This window comes from Limulus polyphemus, unplaced genomic scaffold (genome assembly GCF_000517525.1).
Source record: "Limulus polyphemus unplaced genomic scaffold, Limulus_polyphemus-2.1.2 Scaffold2795, whole genome shotgun sequence".
NCBI classification, from domain to species: domain Eukaryota; kingdom Metazoa; phylum Arthropoda; class Merostomata; order Xiphosura; family Limulidae; genus Limulus; species Limulus polyphemus.
Window position 1 is genome coordinate 65439 of NW_013668405.1, and position 21537 is coordinate 86975.

A 21537-nucleotide genomic window follows, 5' to 3' on the forward strand; every position below is an offset into this window, starting at 1 on the left:
TATATATATAATGCATATGTATATAAAGTGTTTTTTTTAAATTCAGTGTGTGCTTGTGTTGTGCTTTATATATTAGGTTTTAGCGAAAGTAACTTTGAATTTGAAAATGCTTGTTTTCTTATTATTTAATGATATGTTAGTTTAGTTGTTTAATTATGTAGTAATTAAAAAAAAAGGAGTGATTTGACCACCATTATTTTTTTAATATGGTTTTCTGGTAAATCTAATGGCACACCTTGTGCATTACTATCTTCATAAGTGGTGTGTTTTAGAACATGTTATGTATCGGTATTAATAAACCTTGTATACTACACAGAACAATATTGTTGAGTGTGATATCTCTACTCAATGAACCCAATACCTTTTCTCCTGCTAATGTGGATGCTTCAGTTATGTATAGACGTTGGAAAGAATCTAGAGGAAAGGACAAGGAGTATGAAAACATTGTCAGGTACAGTAATTCAGATCTTGTTGTTACTGAATGAAATTAATGTTTCCAATGTTGGCTGTTTGCTTTTTAAACTCAATATTTTGAAGCATTTTAGTGTTCGTTTTTACTTTGTATGTGACGATTGTTAATTTTCCGTTGTTTTAACAAACTATCTAATCTGAAACACCTTAGGCATGAAAAAAAAGGTGCGGCAAAAAAGGATTCAGCGTATGACTTAAAGTAATGAAATTGAAATTTGCGGCCAAATTGGTAGAGACATTTATAGCATTGATAAGAATTTTACAGCAAATATTCATTCATTAGTTAGTCAGGCCACATTTTTTGCTTAATTTAGGGCATAATGGTTGGTAAAACAAAATAAAAACTGAATAGCTCCTCATATTGGTGACTTATTTTGTCATGTTTTGAGTAGTGAAGCAAAAATTACTAGTAATTGCAATGATTGTAATAGTATGAATAATTTAAAAGTTATTATCTGCACCTGAAATATTACTAAGTAATTAGTTCTCCAGTGATGCAATGTTTTCATGTATATTTTCTGATTTCTTTTATTTCTTCCAGGTGGTACGTTTTCTAGTGCTTAAAGAACTTTGTACTGGGCATCTATAAAACAATTAATATTAGCAACTAAAATCAACTGACAGTAGTAAGAATTGTAATATTTGAAGTAATGATTAACATTTGGCAAACTACTGGCCAAAGCTGGAGGAAGAAGATAAAATTTTAAGAATTTAACTTCTTTTAGGTAAATTTCCACATAAAAAAACGAATTGGAATGTTCTAATAATTTGTTTGTAAAAGAAACGTTCTCTCTGTATATAGGCTATCACATCCACGTGAGTGATGATTAGTTCCATGCTTATAGAATACGAAGCTACAAATTATAAAATGGCTCCTTTTCAGTTTTGTTTTAGTTAGAAGAAAAGGGGGGGGGTGAAGTTCAGATGTATGAAACAACTGTGAGGTGCAATAAAGTATGTTCAGTCATGTTTCTCGAAATACTGTTTCTATACCCTCCAATGAATAAATTGAAAACACTGCTAACAACAAGGATACCCAGCTTGATGACCCAAGGCTTTTTTGGTTTGCTTGGCACTCATAATTAAGAATACTTGTTATTAATTGTAACATTTTTAATGAAGTTTTTTTTAGCAGTTCTTCTGGTACAAGTTATTATATAATTAATGGTATTATGTAAGTAAATAAAATCATAAGTATTTCTGAGAGCTAATGAAATAAATTATTGCATGTCTTTATAGATATACTCCATATTTTACTATAAAAAGCCAATACTGAAAGAATTGGCTTGTCTTATGAGAACATTTACTGGCTTGTAGGCTGCTGTGAAAACAAGAAGGCAGATTATATTCTATGTATGTAGTAGATTTTTTGGGCTTAATGAAAGATGCTGCTCAAAAACCACTTTGGAAAGCTTTGGCATGTTTCATAAGAAAATTTACTGGCTTGTAGGCTGCTGTGAAAACAAGAAGGCAGATTATATTCTATGTATGTAGTAGATTTTTTGGGCTTAATGAAAGATGCTGCTCAAAAACCACTTTGGAAAGCTGAACGTTTAAGTGTGTGGTCATTAAAAGAAGTGTATAACTTCATTATTGAACTTATTTTTTAGTAACTTGATCATTATATCTCTGTATATAATCAAATAACATAAAAATGCACATACATACACATGTATACTGATCAACAAAAGGAGGCTGTGATCAGTTCATTTAAAATGAACAAGGAAATAAAAAATCTATTAAAACAAACTTTAGTAGATGTTAGTTAGTTAACCATAGTGAGCTAATAAAATTACATGTTGAAAACCAGGAAATGGTCTAGAAGGTACAATTTGTTTAAAAAAAACTTTAATGCGAACATAGCCTTTCCTTTGACTTTCGCAGTGCCAATGCATGAGTAGGGTAAATATTTGAGATTTTATTAAATTTTTTTTTTTTATATTAAAATGTACACGAAAACTACTGTATTAACAATGTGTGAAAATTGTGCTACTGTAACTCATTTTGTTTAGTTACGCTACCAGGAAGGCTGTAATAATATGCTTACCATAGGATTTGATATGTATCCCTTACATATCATATCATAATAAATATGACTATGATAATTTGTTAATATAGCAAATACATAATGATCAATACTGGGTTTTTGAAGAAATAGGAAATTTATTTATTAAATTGTAACTTAATCTTCTGAAACATGAACTTTATTGAACAAAATATCAAAGGCACTATTTAACATAATCATCTATACTATTATTCTGCTTGTTTGTATGTACGACTGTTACGCTTTCTGACCGAGAACCTGCTGCATAAGCATGCTTAGTTAGAAAGTTTCCCCAAGAAAAAACATGCATGCGCATTATTCACTCTACAATAAACAGTCTACCTGCAGCAGAGAGCTGCAAAGCTCAGTGATCAAGTTGCTATGATTGTTGTATGAAACAAGAAGTAACAACAAAAGGGGAATGTAAATATACTTTACTAACCATTTTGTATAACAGAATATTAAAAACTGATCAAAGTTTTAAAAAAGGTTTGACGTTAGGTCGTAGAATAACATTATAAGTTTATTTATCGATAGTATTAAGTACAGTAAAGTTTAGTCATAACTAAACTACAAAAAAAACTTGCACAAGTTATAGTGTTAATTTATCTCTTTATCGAACTTAGACCTAACATAAGTTGAAGTTTTGAAAAGTACAGCCTATATATATATATATATATAAGTGGATTTACACATTTCGTTGTCTGTGATTAAAATTCGTTTGTATTGTGCTAGAAATTTTATATTTAAAGAAGTACTGTTACGATAAAGATACTAATTTGGCCGGAAATGTTTTGCAGGTCTCTGCTAGTTCATATAAACTTCTTTGTACATAAATGTTGTCAAAACTGCAAGCTGCTGTTCCAAGTAACAAAACATCACGTTAGAATTAGAATTACACTTGGTTGGAATGTCTTGAATCAGCTTGCACTGACAAAGTTTAAGCATAAGCTGATTGACTTTCAGTTAAGCACTTGCCATTGAACATCTGTAGTAAAGGAAACTACCTTTTTTACCTACCCTAACAACCTATCCACTTGTGACACATGAAGGCCTTTTTGAGCATCCAAGTTAACAGTGTGTGCAAGCATTGCACCTGAGGTGAGAGTCTTGCTAGGTTTAATTTTGCTGGATCGTGAAAAGTTTTCAAGTCTCATTCATTACATCTGACATGTACTCAGCCATATGCGACTCGTTTAATTGTCTTATTTATAGTATTTAATATCTTATTTCTCAGTTGTTGTTTATAAAATGCCCAGTAACAGTGATGTAGCTTTTAGTAGATCTCAAAGTCCATCCATCACTGGCAAGGGTAACAGAAGAAGCACCTTTTAGTTTAATATCAAGCTTGTCTTTTTCTTCTTTGTACGTGTCTGGAATTACTACAGCACCAAAGTGTGTCTTAGAAGGGTTCTCACATCTTGGTTCCAAAACCGTAAAAAAAAAGTTTATTGGTGTTTTTGTGTAATGTGTGTGACCATGTTTATTGTTGTTTTTGTGTAACGTGCGTGACCATGTTTATTGTTGTTTTTGTGTAACGCGCGTGACCATTTTTATTGTTGTTTTTGTGTAACGCGTGTGACCATGTTTATTGTTGTTTTTGTTTAACGTGTGTGACCATGTTTATTGTTGTTTTTGTTTTATAACTAACCTCCACCTCACAAATTTTATTATTGTTTTTGAATTACAAGTTTTTCACTCCATTTTGATCTAAAATTTCAAACAATTGATTTGTTGGACAAAGGTGTGTCCTCTGTTTTACGTTTTGAGTCAAACATTATTGACACAGGACATGGTACTTTGATTTCATCTGTTGAATAATTTGATAAGTGGTATTCATTATGAATATAGAAACCTAACTAACAGAATTTTCAATGCCTGTTACTAAGAGTAACTAAATCTATCTTTAGAACAATTATACAGTACCTAGACTGATCATGGACTTGCATGAAAAAGTCAGTTTGTACTTTATATTATTTAAAGCACTTGTTTTTATATAAAATAAATGACATTCACAAAAATAAAACCCAACCACAAACCAATCATGACCAGTGAATCATAATTTAACCCAACCACAAACCAACCATGGCCAGTGAATCATAATTTTGGTGAATTGTTATAATTCTACTAACAATAACCTACAAGCATGCTAAATATATTCTCTGGGCATAAACATACTAATGTGATTTTCTGTTTTTACAGAAAACAGATTGCAGCAAGCAGAACAGAAGCTGAGAAAGATAATGTGGTTGTGCCAACAACATTAGATGAATACTGTATTAGACAGAAACCTAGACCACAGGAATCTGAGGCAGACATGACAGACTTTTATGTTGACGATTATGGAGATGATCTTGATGATGATGAAGAGGAAGAAGAGGAATATAATGAAGATGATGAAGATTCAGGAAATGAAGAATCATGATGATGCTCATTTTATTTTCTAGGATCATTTCATTGTTTCTTCATACATCAAAATCAACAAAAAAGGTGTGCATCTACTGGTGGACACTTTTTTTTCGCATTACACATCAGGTTTGAGACAGTAAATTTGGGCAGTATTTTGGCAGCCACTTTTAAGGGAAAAAAATTCTCTTTATCTACTAGCTGACTAACACAAAATAGAAACACACTAACTCAAAAAGAATATTATCCATTTAATTGTATTGTTAGTCATTAAAATTGTTTTATATAGATTGGATGATTTTATAATACATCTCAATTCTAAAAGAACACAATTATATATCTAACAACAATGTAAGAAGAAGCAAACTTCACCACCATGTGTAATGTAATTGACATTATAGTGTAAATTATTATCTATATTTTTCTCTTGCAATAGTGACTTTTTTTCCAGGTAAAGTATTTTTGCATAATGTAGAAAACTGCACAAATTATTATATATCTAGCTTATTTTTTAAAGAGAATTAATTACATGTAGAAAACAGATTTTTGCATGTAATGCTTCTTGCATTTTTTATTATAGAAAATTTTTGTATTACATGTAGTTTGTTTTTATTTTTTCTTGACTTACAATCACTGTATTTCTATTTATAAATGTAGATGTACATCTGTGTAGGTTAAACTTTAAATTTACATAACTTACTGTTCGGGCATGGAGGACCTATGTGTGAAATAAAAGTGTAAAGTTGTTATATACACCATTTTAATTCCTGTATTATTGTTTCGTTTTTTTTGTTTTATTTCGGTATTAGTTTTTAAAACAAAATATATTGAAAATAATTGCTATAGTGTTTTTAGAAATGTGGCAGAATGTCTTTCTTATAAGCTTAGTACTGAATGTTCTAGACTGTTCCTGGAAGTTCACTGTTGTATATTCAGTAACTTTATTAGATGGCAGCATATTAACAAAGCTAAGACAGTGGTTCACTAGGATGAGTTGATAATCTTTATCAGAAGCCACAGAAAAAGTCTCTGTAACATCACTCCCTGCCCCCCGGTGGTACAGCGGTATGTCTGCGGACTTACAACGCTAGAATCCGGGTTTCGATACCCGTGGTGGGCAGAGCACAGATAGCCCATTGTGTAGCTTTGTGCTTAATTACAAACAAAAACATCACTCCCTAAAAATTACTGGGGACCTCTTATCAGAATTGTCTTGTACACAGTATGGATAAATATTTTTGTGTGGGACTTTTTTTTTAATTTGTAGAAGTTAATAAAACACCTTCAGAAAATGCTGTTTAGAAACCTTTTTAGTTGAATAAACTTTGCTATAGATTATGTTGATAATAACACAATCTCAGTTGAGCAAGTGTCACTGAAAGAAATAAATCTTACTGCAAAGCCTAAGATGTGTATGTGACACCTCTATGCTATGCCCATTAATTTTACTATTACCTTTATTAAGGCCATGTATGGCTAAGGGAATTGGAAAGTTTGAGCCAGGAGTACGTTGCCGAACACATTCCAATCATTAACCTGTGGGTACATTATAAACGTGCCTGACAGTCCCACGGTTATGTAGGTGACAGATGCTGTTGACTGATTCCCCTCATGGTGGTCAACAGCTATAGATTAGGGATTGATATGCCTGAACTTTGGGCATCCCATAAGGTGCTGTTTCAGGTTGAAAGTACCAAATACTTTTATAATATTTTCTGCTTTCTCTCTGTATTAAGCAGTAGAGAGTAGTGTAGCACTGAAGGATGGTTTTAATTTTCAACACACTTTAAAGCTAGTGACCCACTAAAACTACAATAGGCATAAATATCACTTGAATCATAGACCTTAATCTTAAGAATCTTAAGTTAAAGAAAGTGGTTCGCTGCTTAACAAAGGCTCCTTAAAAGGACGTGCAAGTAGACTATAATAAAACATGAAACCCTTTTATCATCATTATAAGTTGAATAGCGGAATTATTTTGAAACTAGTTTTACGGTGTTTCATCCTTGGACATTCCTTTCAAAGATAGTACAAATTTTGTGTGATTGGTTCAAGCTTAATGTGAAGCACTGTGTGATTTGTGGTATTAACAGTTAAAAGTTGATGTTTGGATAACTTATTGTCTAATTATACATCTGATTACCTTTGTGTGGTGTGGTTAAACAAGATCAAGAAGTGGTTCCATTTGTGTTGAAATGGTGGGCTCCCACAGTTATAATACACTATGATTGTGTGCACATTAAGTTCTTGTTAAAATAATATGGTTTTAGTATATCATTTTTTTTTTTGGTATTTCTAACATTTTCATCACTTTTATAGTTTTAATTTGTCAGTTTAAAGTGTTTACACTGTTTCCATAGTTTTAATTTGTCAGTTTAAAGTGTTTACACTGTTTCCATAGTTTTAATTTGTCAGTTTAAAGTGTTTACACTGTTTCCATAGTTTTATGTCATTGTGACGTTCTTTATACCATTTCCATCATTTTCACAGTTTTGACCGTTTTTATCATTTGGTTTTAATTTTCATTATTTTTTTGGTATTTTTTTATTTTCACCATATTTTTCGTAATAGGGAAGAGTCCCTCTTTTGGAAGATTTCACGCTTTGGGATGTTTTAATTTTTGAAATCACTGTGTTATTTTCAAAAAGATTTATCATTTTGACGACGTTTATACATCTTTTAATATACGCTTGCTTCAAAGATCGTATCTGAAATAGCTACGAATTTCACCCTTCCATAACCTCGGTAGTACAGTCATTAAGACTGGATGCCGGTCAGTAGATCGGAAATTAGGAATTTGCACACATTTTTTTGTGGATAGAAATATTATTTAATTTGTTTACATGTTTTCTCTGTGGGATTTATTTATTCTTTGTACAACAGTCGTGAACCTCCATTTTGCCGCTACTTCAGACTTACCTGTGAGACATCAGTGTACCCAAATGCTAACCAAACTTTCCATTTTCCTGTATCACCATTTATCGTATCGAAGATCGTTGGTTTCATTATACGCTTTATATTGATTGTATTTAGTCCGTCTTACCGCATTAAGAGCAGTTCATCGCTTTATCAACAAAAAACGTTCCACATATAACACACACACAGTTATTTTTAGACAGTGGTGACTGTTTATCTCAAGTTCAAAACAGGCACATTTACTCTATGACAACTTCTGCGCCACGAGAGACCGTACTGAAGTTTTATTTTTTTTCAAATACGTTAGCTTAAGTATTCCTCAATTTGTTGAATAAATCAGTATCTTAAAACAAACGGGTATATAGGTAACACAAGAAATATAAAACAAATTAAAAATTACACAAGTTGAATGACAAATAGCGAATTTTTTTGTCTTATAACCACAGAATAAATAGTGGCCTTTTGACATATTTAAGTATTTTTAGAAATATGTTATTTAATTTGGAAGATTTTAGCTTTATTTTCAGGTTAATAATTTAATTTTTGTACTACAGTAAACATAGATTTACATACATTTAAGTTTATCGTGCTTTAGTTAGATGTGTTGTGTATTTTGAGACATGTTCTCTTGATGTTACCATATGGATCCCATCCTATACCTAAACTATTTATACACCAATTTACTTGTGGGTTCATATGTTTTTTTGTTTGTTACAGGGTTCTTAATAACGTACGAGTTACAACAAAAAAAAGTTAAGAATACGGTTTATGTTGCAGTTAATTCTACTAATTAACACTGAGGGTCACTGTATTTTACTTATAAAATGACTGGTTTCCAGTAGGTTTTTTTTTTTTGTTTATTCCGAGTGTTGCAACAAGTAAAATTTCTTCATGTAGACCCACTAGCATACGATTTGAGGATTAACATCTTAAGGCTATATAACGTGTACAACTTACTGAGAAAATAGCTGGATCGTTAATTGATAAATGGAGTTTTTTGTGTTAGGAAAATATGATTTTAATCGTCGTCTTGATTCGGCATGTTTCACTGTGACTAGGTTTACATTAAAAATGATTAAGACATAGTTGAGCAGAGCAGATCAGAAAGATTTGTCTAGACACAAATTTTGGTACAGGTTACAAGAAGTATAATTTCTAAAAAAGAAGGTGTTAACAAACAACCAACATTTTTGTTTTTTTTTACGTGTCAACATTGATGGCAAATAGTTATCTGCCTAGAAATAAGTGCTTGTAGGTTTCAGGACTGCTTTACATAATACTTCCTGTCGGATTAAAAGAATTACGAAACGTATCTTTGACAAAATGTATCGTCGCTAGCAAGCTCCTATCTTATCGTTAATTTGCAGCAACATATATTTTTTTTCTTATTCCACATATGTATATGTGTTTAGCAATTAAAGGCATGACTCCTAGGTTATCCAAGAAGGTGCGAAATGCGCCCGTTTCTTAAGTACAGCACAAAGAATCGAGTTGTCTTGAAAGTTGTGTTATTAGCCCGCGTTTAGCTCCTTTGACCTTGTCGAGAAGTACACTCTCTTTAGCTATATTTAGTTGTGGCATCAAGCCATATAAATATCCTGCTGATCTCACCCAAAGTCCTAACCAATCAATCTAGTTGTAACACCTGTAACTCATCCTATATACGCCTATCTACTGTACAAGTGTCGTTGAACCATTTTATATCATCAGAACAGCAGGGTGAAGTTTATTTTCCGATCTTCAGGGAGATAGCCTGTTCGTGGACACTGTTATCTGAACATCAGGTTTCCCTACAGAGAACAAAACGAAAAACAAATCTGAAATCATAAAGATTTCAACCCAAGTAATTAATCTTTTTACATTTCGACACACCTTAATGGCAGGGGGCCTTGTAGGAAAAAACACGCTGGATTACATTTTTTGTTTTCAGCATTTAAAAACAAAACGTTCCAATGAGTAGTATGAAATTAAAAATAATTAAATTTGTTTACATTTTAATAATAAAAATAAATTATCTATACGTATTGTTATTTTTAGAATTTAATAGTTTTTAAAAAGAGGTTTGTACATTTTAGATATACTAAATACAAGAAGAACGAAAATATGTTTACAAACATAAACCACGTCCTCTAGTGGCCCGTTGGTAAACTTTGAGTTAATAATTGTTAAATTAAGGGTACGGTCACCGCGACTATCACGACAGCCAATTGTATAGCTTTGTTGTAGAAGGGAAAGAAATTTTTTCATTTTAGAACAACGGAAAAAATAAATATTGGGAGAAGATACTTTATAAAGAAGAAAGTAAAAACATCCTGTTATTGAATATATCATGTCACCTTGATGAATGACTGACAAAAGCCACGAAACATGGCTTATCACATATCGGATAACAGAAGCACGGATTTCTGAAGTATTAAACTCATTAAATATGATATAGCACTTAACTTGGATACTTCTGTGATTTATAAGCACTATCAATCCAAACTATTGTATGATTTTTTATGCTCTATTACATTGAATGTGCGTTCATGGACGAGGGGATGATGGAAAATTTATATTATAAGGATTTTGTAGCCTTGCCATGTACGGTCACGTTCGATCTGGTGACAGAGCAGTTTTGTGATAGTTTTACAGCGTAATTTCCATTGCAAAAGGCTCCGTCGTAAGGCTGTCGTGTCCATGAGTATTTTAGTGTACGAGGACGATTTCCCAGCGCATGTATCAACACTTCGATGGCACAAAACCATAAGCGTAGTTGCGTATCCAGCTCTGTAGTGGGGGTCTGTCCCCCTAATGAGCTGTCAGGATTAAGTCATTTAAAATTTTTAAATTCTCTCTACAGTGTAACTCCCACTGACATGAAATTATTATTTGGACGGGCAGGGTAGTCATAACATTTAAGTTGAACCGAAAGAATTATCTCCAATTATATGACAGATAGAGGGTGGGTTTAGTAGTAGTTTGAAACAGCATCAGGCGATCGCGTAGCTGTGCAAAGAAAGCGTGAGACAATGGATGAATGTGATGTTGAATTTTACATGGATCCAGCCGGCCAACCAACCACAATGCGTTACTAATTTGAACAAAACGTGAGATTTTTTTTTCACTAATACGTGTTGTTAGCTCTGCAATATAAACAAATGCTGCTTATCACAAATTATCTAACATTTCATTTTTTAGTTTCTTGGTAACGTCAGTGAAAAGTATTATTATATGAATTTATAGCTTGAATATTAAATATCGTGGTAATTAAATATTAGATAAGCAGTTGTTATAAGTTTAATTTTCCTTGTTCCAGTTTAGGAAATGGATACCCGTGGCTACATTTGGGTTAATAATACTGACATCTGGACTGTCCTGGTCACTACTTAATTTATAACTGTACTTCCGGTGAGTAACAAAAGATACACTGACGGTGGTCTTGCTACGAGGAAAGTAAACCCAACCTTAATTGTAGGGTTACTGTCAGCAGTATAGTTGTTTGTCCCACGGTGGTCACAATCCCCTAATCCTTATCAGTAGTACTTCGCTACCATTTCACGATTTTCGAATAGCCTGAAACAAAACAATAACTACACTGTATTGATAAACTCTTGAACGTATTTTATATTATCACAGTAATCGTAAAAAGCAGACTCAGAGACAGAATTGATGTTAGTAAGTAATAAAAAATAGCGAAGGCTAATTATGGTTTCCAGGGATGATACTTTCTTATGTTTCGTGATGGCAGGAAGAAAAAAAGAATGGATAAGTGCGTTGTTTATAATTCAACTTGTAGTTAATTTTAACTTGTTACCAGGTTAATTCAAACACTCGACATAACTGAACCACGACAGCTACGGTCTAAAACCGCTAGTAACCCATAGACTCTGGTGGATCCCTTCGGGTTCTTAAATACTTTTCTTTTTAACTTATTCATGGACGAAATACCCTAATAATATGGATTGCATAGAGAATAAAGCAATTAAACTCATTAACATTGCTGAGGTTCTCTGTGTATTTTACATAAAAATTAACGATTCCACTTCATTTTGTGGCCCGTTCTTTACACCGAGTGTTGTAACGGACAAAATACTGGTAGTGAACGGTGTAAAACAAGTCGGTGGGCCTAGGTTAGATTTGAAAGTAGAGTAGGCCGAGATACCACAAATCAAGAAAAGTTGATACCGTGTTAATATTGAAGTTTTGTTTGTGTAATCTGTTTTTCCTTCAATTAATCTATTGTAAAATGTCAATATAATGTTGTTAGATAAAAATAGGTTTGTAATAGGTGTCAATGCCTAATTGCAGGATGAAGTAAATACAAAAAAAATACTTTATTGCTCCCCCTCTCCCGGTGGCTCAGCGATAAAGTTGAAAGTGTAAAATATTTCAATTCGGGTTTCGATCCATACTGAGAACACAGCACAAATAGTTTGTGCAGCTTATCACTCAAAACAAACCGTGGTTTTATTGTACTTTTCAGCTAACTGTCTGTATACGAACTTACGTTTTGGACCAAATAAAGAGATAAGCAATTAACTTCTAATATTTTAACTTTATAGAGACTGGCTAGAGATTTCTGAATTATGATTGAAGGTTGTATTATTTTGCAATAACAAGCAGAAACTTCGTCACTGATAATAATAAAAAAAAAGCTTAGGAAAAAACGCGTAAATTATCACGTAGATTTTTTGGGGGGGGGATGTTTCAGGTAATGACCTTTCGTTCAGTCCTGTTTATATGATAGCACGTGCTTTGGAAAAGCAAACAGCAATAGAGAAGCTGCCTTTCAACTGCACTATAAAAAGTTAAAGCTAAGTAACACCCAATACAATATGCGATTCAGACAAAAACCCAGTTTTTAGTTACAATGAATTTACAACAAAAAAAAACCCAACAACAATACCAATTTTGGTTATTTGTTTTAGAGCAAAGCAACACTGGGCTATTTGCTGTGGCCACTACGGGGAATCAAACCCCAGATGGTAGCATTGAAAGTCCGTAGATTTACCACTGTCCCACCAGGGGATCAATAACAATTTAATTAACCGCAAAGATATTCCCCTACAGCTGTAAGTCTCTTTGAAAAAATAACAAAAAAATAGTTGATCTTTTTACAAAAATCACAGAGAGAATAACCCCGATTGCCCCACTGTTTGAACATGTAACTGCCGTACCGAACAAGTCTTTTTATCCCTTGTAGCAGTTCTTTCTGTTTACGTTAAACATACCAGCCATGCTCGTTTTTTAATTCACAACGCTCATTTTAACAACATAGAAACCTACCTGTTTGCTAGGGATATTAAATCTTTTACGTATCGCTGTCCCCTGTAATGAAGATATAACTCACAGATACACTTATTTGTTTAACCGGATTTGTATTACCTCATTATACATTTCAGTTTAATGGTAACTACAAAAATTGCCAGGGGAAATAAAATGGGTTCACCAATTAATATTGGTGCAGGCGTATCTTCCATGTTTAGGGCTGAACTTGAACGCCTCCTCATGCTTTTTTTTTTCTTCTATCCATGGTTTTTCAGCTCCCGTTTCATCCGGCTGGGTAAATGAATTAATGTGTTTAATTTTCCAGACGTTTCTTACATTGTCCTTACCCATTTTTAAAACATCCAAATTATCCTGCAAGATATCGATAGTTTACGCTACAAGAACACCAATTCTCATTTATTTTTTGTTTTGATTCTCTTCAACCCTAACGGCACCACACAATATCTCTCCTATATTTGTATTACGGATTTTTTTCTTTTCATTTAACAGGGTTTATCCTATATTCGTCTTTTCGAAAGCAGTCAAAAAGTGACAATATTGCGTGCAAAATTCTTTGTGCCACATCATGAAATACAAAAACAACAGAATATCTCGTAGTTTAACTTATCATCCCGCTGACAAAAAAACTCTAAGACATGAATATAAGTAATTGTTAATATCGTTTTTACAGAAAAACCACTTCTCGCTTACTGACGTGACACTCTCGCGATTTTTTACGTACAAAGTAATTTTAAGTTGATTTGTCATGTGTATAAGTAGATACCATCTCTGCAACAAACCTGAACAATACATTAAAGTGGGTCAAAAGTTTCTAAAACTACTTTTACGTCAAGAGAATCTTTTACTTGTGTATCTTAGTGTTTAATCTACTGTGTGATACGTGAAAAATGTAGACATGTGCATAGATGTGGATATGATGTTGGGGGAGGGGGCTCGTGCCCCAACTTTTGAGCCAGTATCCAAGTGCTCCTTTAAATGGGGAATAAAGAATTCTGTATAATTATCAGGGAAAGTCGATATTTAAACATGGCAAACAAATTGTCCTCAATCGTCGGTGTTCCTTTACACTAAAATTCAGTTATTCCAACGCCTGTGGACGTGTATACTTTGGACAGATGCGTCGTCAGTTTGATGACAAGGCACGGGATCATCTGTATTTCATCGAACACAGTGACGACAGTAAAAATGGAAGACACACACCTGATAATTTTTCAATCATTGGACTTGAACATGCACCCATCGACATCCAATAGAGAGAGTTCGACTTGAAGTCAAGTTGGTCTAAAACTTTGATCAACACAGCCATATGGAATTATTTAGTATTCTCAATCTGAATGGCATCTTATTTACACATGGGCTAAACTGCTAAGCTGAGGATTCAAGTATAGCCATCTCTAATCGTAAACTACTCATCAAAGGAAAGGCATCTGTCAGCATCACCCTTCCATAAAGGCTTTGTTCGACTTTGAATTTTATAAAGGAATGGCTGTCACTTTTATAACGCACCCATAACTGAAAGTACAGAGTGTATTCAGCAACATCGCGGCGTAAACCGTAGACTTTCCGGTGCGCAACCCAGGACGTTGACCACTAAGCTACGATAAAGCCATCCGATTGAAATGAATGAATATTTTGCCTTGTTAACATTCTGTACGTTTCATACAATGTCAAAGGCCATTTCGGTTATTATTGCTCTTTTATTATATGTTTTTTATTATCAATTTTCATTTCTTTAATTAATTTGATCTTCAGTGTTTGTTTTAATACAATTATCAAATTTTAAGTTTCCATTTAAACTTGTTCATTTGCTCTTTGTTTACCTCTATCACTGGTTTCCAAACTTTTTTTTGATGGGGGGGAACGCCTCATTTTTTTGGAGAGGTGGGGGGCGACTGTATGGACAGCATAACGACATTATTATTTAACAAACCAAAGTAATCGCATAAAATCTCTATGATGTTGATATTAACCACACACTTACATTTTCATGTTTTAATGCAACGGGTTCCCCTATTTTTGTGAGCAGAGTTTTGTAATGTTATTTAGCTTTAGCCCCGGGTCAGGTTCAGCATTCATCCTGCATCTGTAGTTGGATTTCGGTGCCGCAAGAGATGAGAATCACGTGTATTTAGTAACAAATGACATCAGAGAACAAACTGCTTTGTTTACAAGTTCCGAGTACTTTTCAGTTCTATGAATCCAAAACTCTAATAATTGATTTCCTTTAAACTCTGACTTAATGTTCTGTCACACTAAGTGCTCTACAGTTAGTCCATGTTTTACAATGCACAAAAATTCCCAAGTACACAGTATATTTTCCTACTTTAACTCAAAAGCCATATAATGTAAAGTTTTAGACCTTTTCACATAATTTATACGTGTTATTTCTGCTTATATAGCTGAACTTTTCAAGAGCTAATGTGTCGGATTTGCTCCGGTATCTACAAACTTCCTTTCGGTAATTATGAAAACTTTCCACGGACCACCAGTGGTCCAAATACCACAGCTTGGGAACCTATGCTCTAAGCTACACATAATTGTCTTTTATATGCTCTTTTTAATAATGCACATAACATTTGTTATTAATGCTATCGTTATTTAATTTTTCACGTTTTAAGAAAAGTTTGATAAATTAACTTTATCTAAACTACATATGTTTTAACTTATAAAACTTTTAAGTTATAAAACTGTGTGTTAGTGTTAGAACGCACCCTTAAGGCCACGCAAGTGTATATGATAAGATTGTGAGATTGTATATCATTAATGTTAGGCTTAGAAAGAGCCATTAAGGCTACTTTATAATTGGTAGCATTTAGCGCTTAAGGCATAAATCAAGTGCTTGATTGAATTGTCAGTGGTATATATCAGGAGACGAAATTCGTGTCGATTAGTCGGTCCTGACCAGTTAGGAGACCCGACTAGAAGTGCTAAATCATGATAATATAATGGCCGATAGAATTGTCAGTGGTGTATATCAGGAGACGAAATTCATGTCGATTAGTCGGTCCTGACCAGTTAGGAGGGACTAGAAGTGCTAAATCATGATAATATAATGGCCGATAGAATTGTCAGTTCATGTCGATTAGTCGGTCCTAACCAGTTAGGAGACCCGACTAGAAGTGCTAAATGATGATAATATAATGGCCGATAGAATTGTCAGTGGTATATATCAGGAGACGAAATTCGTGTCGATTAGTCGGTCCTAACCAGTTAGGAGGCCCGACTAGAAGTGCTAAATGATGATAATGTAATGGCCGATAGAATTGTCAGTGGTGTATATAAGGAGACGAAATTCATGTCGATTAGTCGGTCCTAACCAGTTAGGAGGCCCGACTAGAAGTGCTAAATGATGATAATGTAATGGCCGATTAGAATTTTAAGCATTTTGTTCTATTTTACCTTGTCGCCAAACGTGCATTTCTATACTTTTTTCCCTAAAACTTTTGTTATGTCTTCCTATCGTGAAAGTATTTTTACTTCAATCTCCCAAATAGAACGTCTTATCTTTCTGGGGATCTCTAGTCTATTTCTAGACATTATGAGAAACCCTTATGATGTATGAAATCTCCAGGAACATGCAAGTTGCCAGATCAATGAAGAAATACCTCTTGGTCGGCATTCGTAATCTCTGTTTATCTGGATTAATATAAAATATTATGTACTTTCCAAGAGTGATATAATCAAAAACTTTGTTTTCAATTAAAGGGTTTTGTGTAATGTTAGACGTATATACAGACATATTTGTAATTATGCATTTCTTTAAAAAATTCACATGTACAGCTGATAAAATAGAATTAACATATATATATATATATATAACACACACATATACACAATTTATTATTTGATTTAATAAGGGTTATCTTGTTCTAAGATTAAGTAGGTTTTTCAGTTTACAAGATGTAACGTGACACGTAGAATACAATTTTTACTTTAACTCGAATACCCGACCCACATAACACATTGGGTCTCTGGTATTGGATAGGTTGTTACATCATGGTCTGGAGTTAACCTATTGATGAGTAATGTAATTGTTTTTGTAGATCACAAATGAGAGGCGATAACAATACATTTAGGAAATTAAACGTAGGCAAAAGGAAGTTGTTACTCAAACCAGAGACCTCACCAGTGTCCAGTGTTTCCTATTTCTTTGGATTTGACCTCAAGTATCAGTAAAACATTTATATATCACAAATGATTTGACCCAGCTAATTTTAGTAGAATACCGTGCAGCAGGAGTTATACTAGATTAACATACCTGAAAGCAACTACTGCCTTCTCAAGTGTTGGGATTTGGCCACCCATGGAAGTGTGAACTCTTAAGAGTATCATCACACCAAAATAGTATTGTAAAACTAGCGAGTCAACAGAATAAGTGGACCTTCTGCGTCAGTCTCAAAACTAACCATAAATGCAGAGGGAGATGTCAAATATAGGTTTATCTTTGTGCTACAGCTTAGATGGCATACTCTTGTGTAAAGCTGTGACACAATCTACATCTTATAACATAACATTTGTTATCAATTAATATAAGTCGAGCAGCAACCTGTTGTCGTCATACTGAAACAGACATTGGCTATCCTAGCATCAAGAATGATGGCTATAAAGCTCGTTTCATCAAAATAACCTTTACTGGTTAAGCTGGTACCAGACTGAAGTATAGTAACTAGCCTGGACTAAAAGTGTTTCCAACATAATATGGACTTTTACGCTTTTCAGAACTTCATCAATAGGATTAAAGAAACTAGAGGAACTATACTATGTTCCAGCTACTTGTTGAGCTGGGTCAACTAATGTATATAATGGACACGGGCTTGCTTGCTATGCAACTGCGTTCTTGAACAACTATTGTTACTTTTTTAGACTTAAATACATTCAGTCTGTGGAACTATTCCTTGAGTATCAAAGCTAACCTATATAAACTACAGATAAAAAGGCGCTAATCTGAATCCATGTAACATCCCAGTTTTCATAGGGAAACCATAAAGTATCCAAGATGGTTCTTTAGATGTTCTGAATGGATGGTACACTGAACAAACTACGCGAAGACTTGCTAAGCATAGATGAATCATTTCTAGGTGTACCAGAACATCTATCATATAAGTAACTCAGATACTAGAAGAACATCATTAGAGAACCCAAATAAGTTTATCCTTTATTTTCACTGAGCTATCTACTCGGTTAAGTTTAAAGTAATGGATGGCTAAAACTGGCCATCCTTCCCGATAAGTTTGACTCCTCTAAAAAGCAACAGAGCTGGATGTGCAATGGATAACAACTACCCTGTAAGACCATGGTATTGCTGGTATTTTCTGTACTAAAAAAAGTGATAATAGCCAAGAGAACTCAACTATGTCTGAAATGGACGGACTATTTATCAATTATAGTAAGCTCCAATGCTGACAATGGACAAAGCATAGATCCAGTTACAAATAAACATCAGGCAATTACCCTAATAGGGCAGATGAATAGTCTGTTTAGCAATTCATCTAAAACCTCTGTCAAAGAGATTTGTGTATAGGGGAGGCAAGAAGATAACCACTTTGCAAGTATCTTGAAATTACGAAAGATCAAAGCTTACCATTAACTTAAGCAGAAAGAGAAGTAGCTAGGGAATAGATTTGGTAAAGGTGAGTAAAACTAGAGCCATCACCAGTACCTAATAGAATTTATGTGTTGTTATTTTTTATGCAATTACAGGCCGATTTCACTACGGTTTCCAACCAGGTCACTTGGTCGAGTTAAAAGAAAGTCTTTCAAAAAAAAAACGTTATTTTTTTTTAAACAAAAGGAAAACCACAGCCATAAAAGTAACTAATATCACAAGTTTTTCAAAAATATAGAACCAATGATTCAGATATAAGAGGCTAACATAAACCACTCAAAAGTACAAGTTAATCAGTCTTGCAGAATTTTGTGGAACTAGTTAACTGGGTAAAAGGAACGTTACTAACATATCACCACATTGTCACAGGAGAGTCTGTCTTATAAAGCATTTTCTCAGTATACTGCCCTGGAATACTCAAAATTTGACTGACAAGCTTTTCAAAATTGTTTCATTGTCTTCAAATATCATTATGAAAGGATAGAAGAGACTTAAATACTATTCCTATATCAGGGAGTTAGTGTAGTAATCTGGACAGGTGCCTTTTTTAAAAAACTAAATACAGTAAATATTTAGATACCTTATGAGGTATGCAAGGTTCCACTTCACTATGTTTGGTTTCTGATTTATGATAAGTAAAATTGGCCAAAGTTAGTAGTTATAAAAGCACTTTCAGTATCAGCAGTGGATTGCATCCAACAATATAAATCCACGTGTCTCTACAATGTCCTAGCCACATTTAAGCTGGCTGAGGAGCATGCTCTCAATTGAAGAAGAAGCTTAATTAATCGACTTCAGTGATAAATTGAAGTTTAGCAAGGCTTGAAAAGTGGCGTTGAAGAATATAAAGCTGGTCATGGAGAGACGACATGTGAGTGCCCTAAAGATAAAACTGATTAAAGTAAGCACTTATGTAGATTCAAATTCCGTAGACATGTATAAATTAAATCATTTATCTTTCAAATCAAATACAATTCAGAATGGAGTTACTGGAACTACCGAACATTCACAATTGAAATCTGTAGCTTTCCTGTACTAGGTCTGGCCTACTGGTTAGCGTGTTTGTCTGCAGATTGAAGAGTCTGGGTATCAAGATGTGACAGTCAATTCTATTCTTTTCAGAGTACCAAAAACACCATTATGATGGGGATGCTGGCTAGTCAATCTCCTTCTGGTCAGTATTTCAAAATTAGGGATGGCTACGTCTGAACCACGGGGATTTCTTGACTTCGTTATTTAGCCCTTGTGCACGTAAAGATGTTATTCAGATTGGAAATTCCATTACCATAGCTTTCCTGGTTTTGTGCTATCTCCCTAACCGTTGTAGCAAACTCATTGGCAGTAGCAGCTCCACTAGTCATCTATTCAACACATTTGTTTCTAGTTGGATTAAGCCTGTGACCATTCTATTTTTAGCCCTTCAAGTGAATTCTCATTTAGTCACCAATCCAAGCCAAGATTCATAATTCATTGTAAATACTGATGCCTTGATATGGAGAGCTTGTCACCATACTGTCACAAGTTAGGATTGACAGAAATGTGATTCCAAATGTCTAACGGTTTCTTTATATAGCTGAGAAAGAATGACTTACTATTTTTCCCAACAATGCTTATCTCGGGCCTCAGCTTGTGAATAAATAAACCCTCTCTTATTCAGAGGCTCTGTTCATCATTGGCTCTTGTTAGACCTTAAACCAATAGAAATGAACAACAACGCCACATTATCTTAAGGCATGTTCAAGTACACTTGACTTAATAGGGGATCTTAAGTTAGCATGTTCTTAAATTCGCGTTAACAGTTTCTTTTAGTAGAACCAATATAGCCTTGCTGACAGCAAAGACAAGTAAATTTATAAACTACATATGATGACTGGAATCTGGTTCTTAAGTCTAAAGAAAAAACAAAGGCGACAATTGGGTTTAAACATACATCTTAACTGAATTTGCGGATACACTCTTTGAATGATATTTTCACTTAATGACTGAGGAATATTTACCTATACAGGGGAAACTAATGAGGAGAATATGAATTCCCTGATGTTATTAAATTATTTATGGAAGACTTCATACGTGTTACATATTGTGTATGGATGATGAAATAATATTCTGTCGAAATTCTCTTTAACAATGTTTGTGAAAAAACTTGCAAAGTTGAAATACGACCCGGTAAATGTTTTCACATTGAAACTGACAAATACTGTTACTAACTAGCGTCCAAAACAAGAAGGTTTATGATCCTGCTGATGTTCCACAGTGAACTTCATTCTACTATGTCTACTATTCAAATAGGGGAGAAATTCGAAAGCTTGATGAAATTTCTTGAAGATGGTGAAGGTATCATCAACATACTTCCGATAATAAAGAAGTTTAAACTGTTGTGCGCATTTTATTAGCCATTATCTTTCATGAAAACACAGAAATAAATTGGCTAAAGGTGGCGCCAGTATCGAACCCATAACAACGCTATTAACTTCAAATACACAGATTTTGAAATAGTCACGTTGTTAGTATTGTCGTTGTAAAACAGATCAGTAATGAACTGTATGGTTTCTTCTAAAGGTATGTTCATATGTAAAGATTCTACATCAGAACTGTCACAGTGCATGTTACTGTAAAACTTCAATTGTTGTATTTCATGAAAAAACTCAAAACTGTCTTTTAAAATGTACTTATTACTGGTAAACTTCTACAAAATTCAACTAAGAAACCGGCCAAAGAATGATTGTACATTACAATGTCAGAATCTACTGATCGCAAAGGACATCCTTCTTTATGAATTCCCCCCCCCCCGTTTACAACGCTAAAAATTCGGGTTTCGATACCC

At 33.7% G+C, this 21537-nt stretch overlaps 1 protein-coding gene across 1 annotated transcript in view; it reads left to right on the forward strand.

The window, feature by feature from the left end:
- LOC106467918 (ubiquitin-conjugating enzyme E2 R2-like) overlaps positions 1–5685 on the forward strand; it is a 34924-nt gene extending 29239 nt beyond the window's left edge. Inside the window, exons 4-5 of the mRNA XM_013928303.2 lie at positions 317–451; positions 4718–5685. Coding sequence (XP_013783757.1) covers positions 317–451; positions 4718–4940 — 358 coding nt within the window. The 3' untranslated portion in view covers positions 4941–5685. The remainder of the gene's footprint in view (positions 1–316; positions 452–4717) is intronic.
- Positions 5686–21537: the final 15852 nt, after the last annotated feature.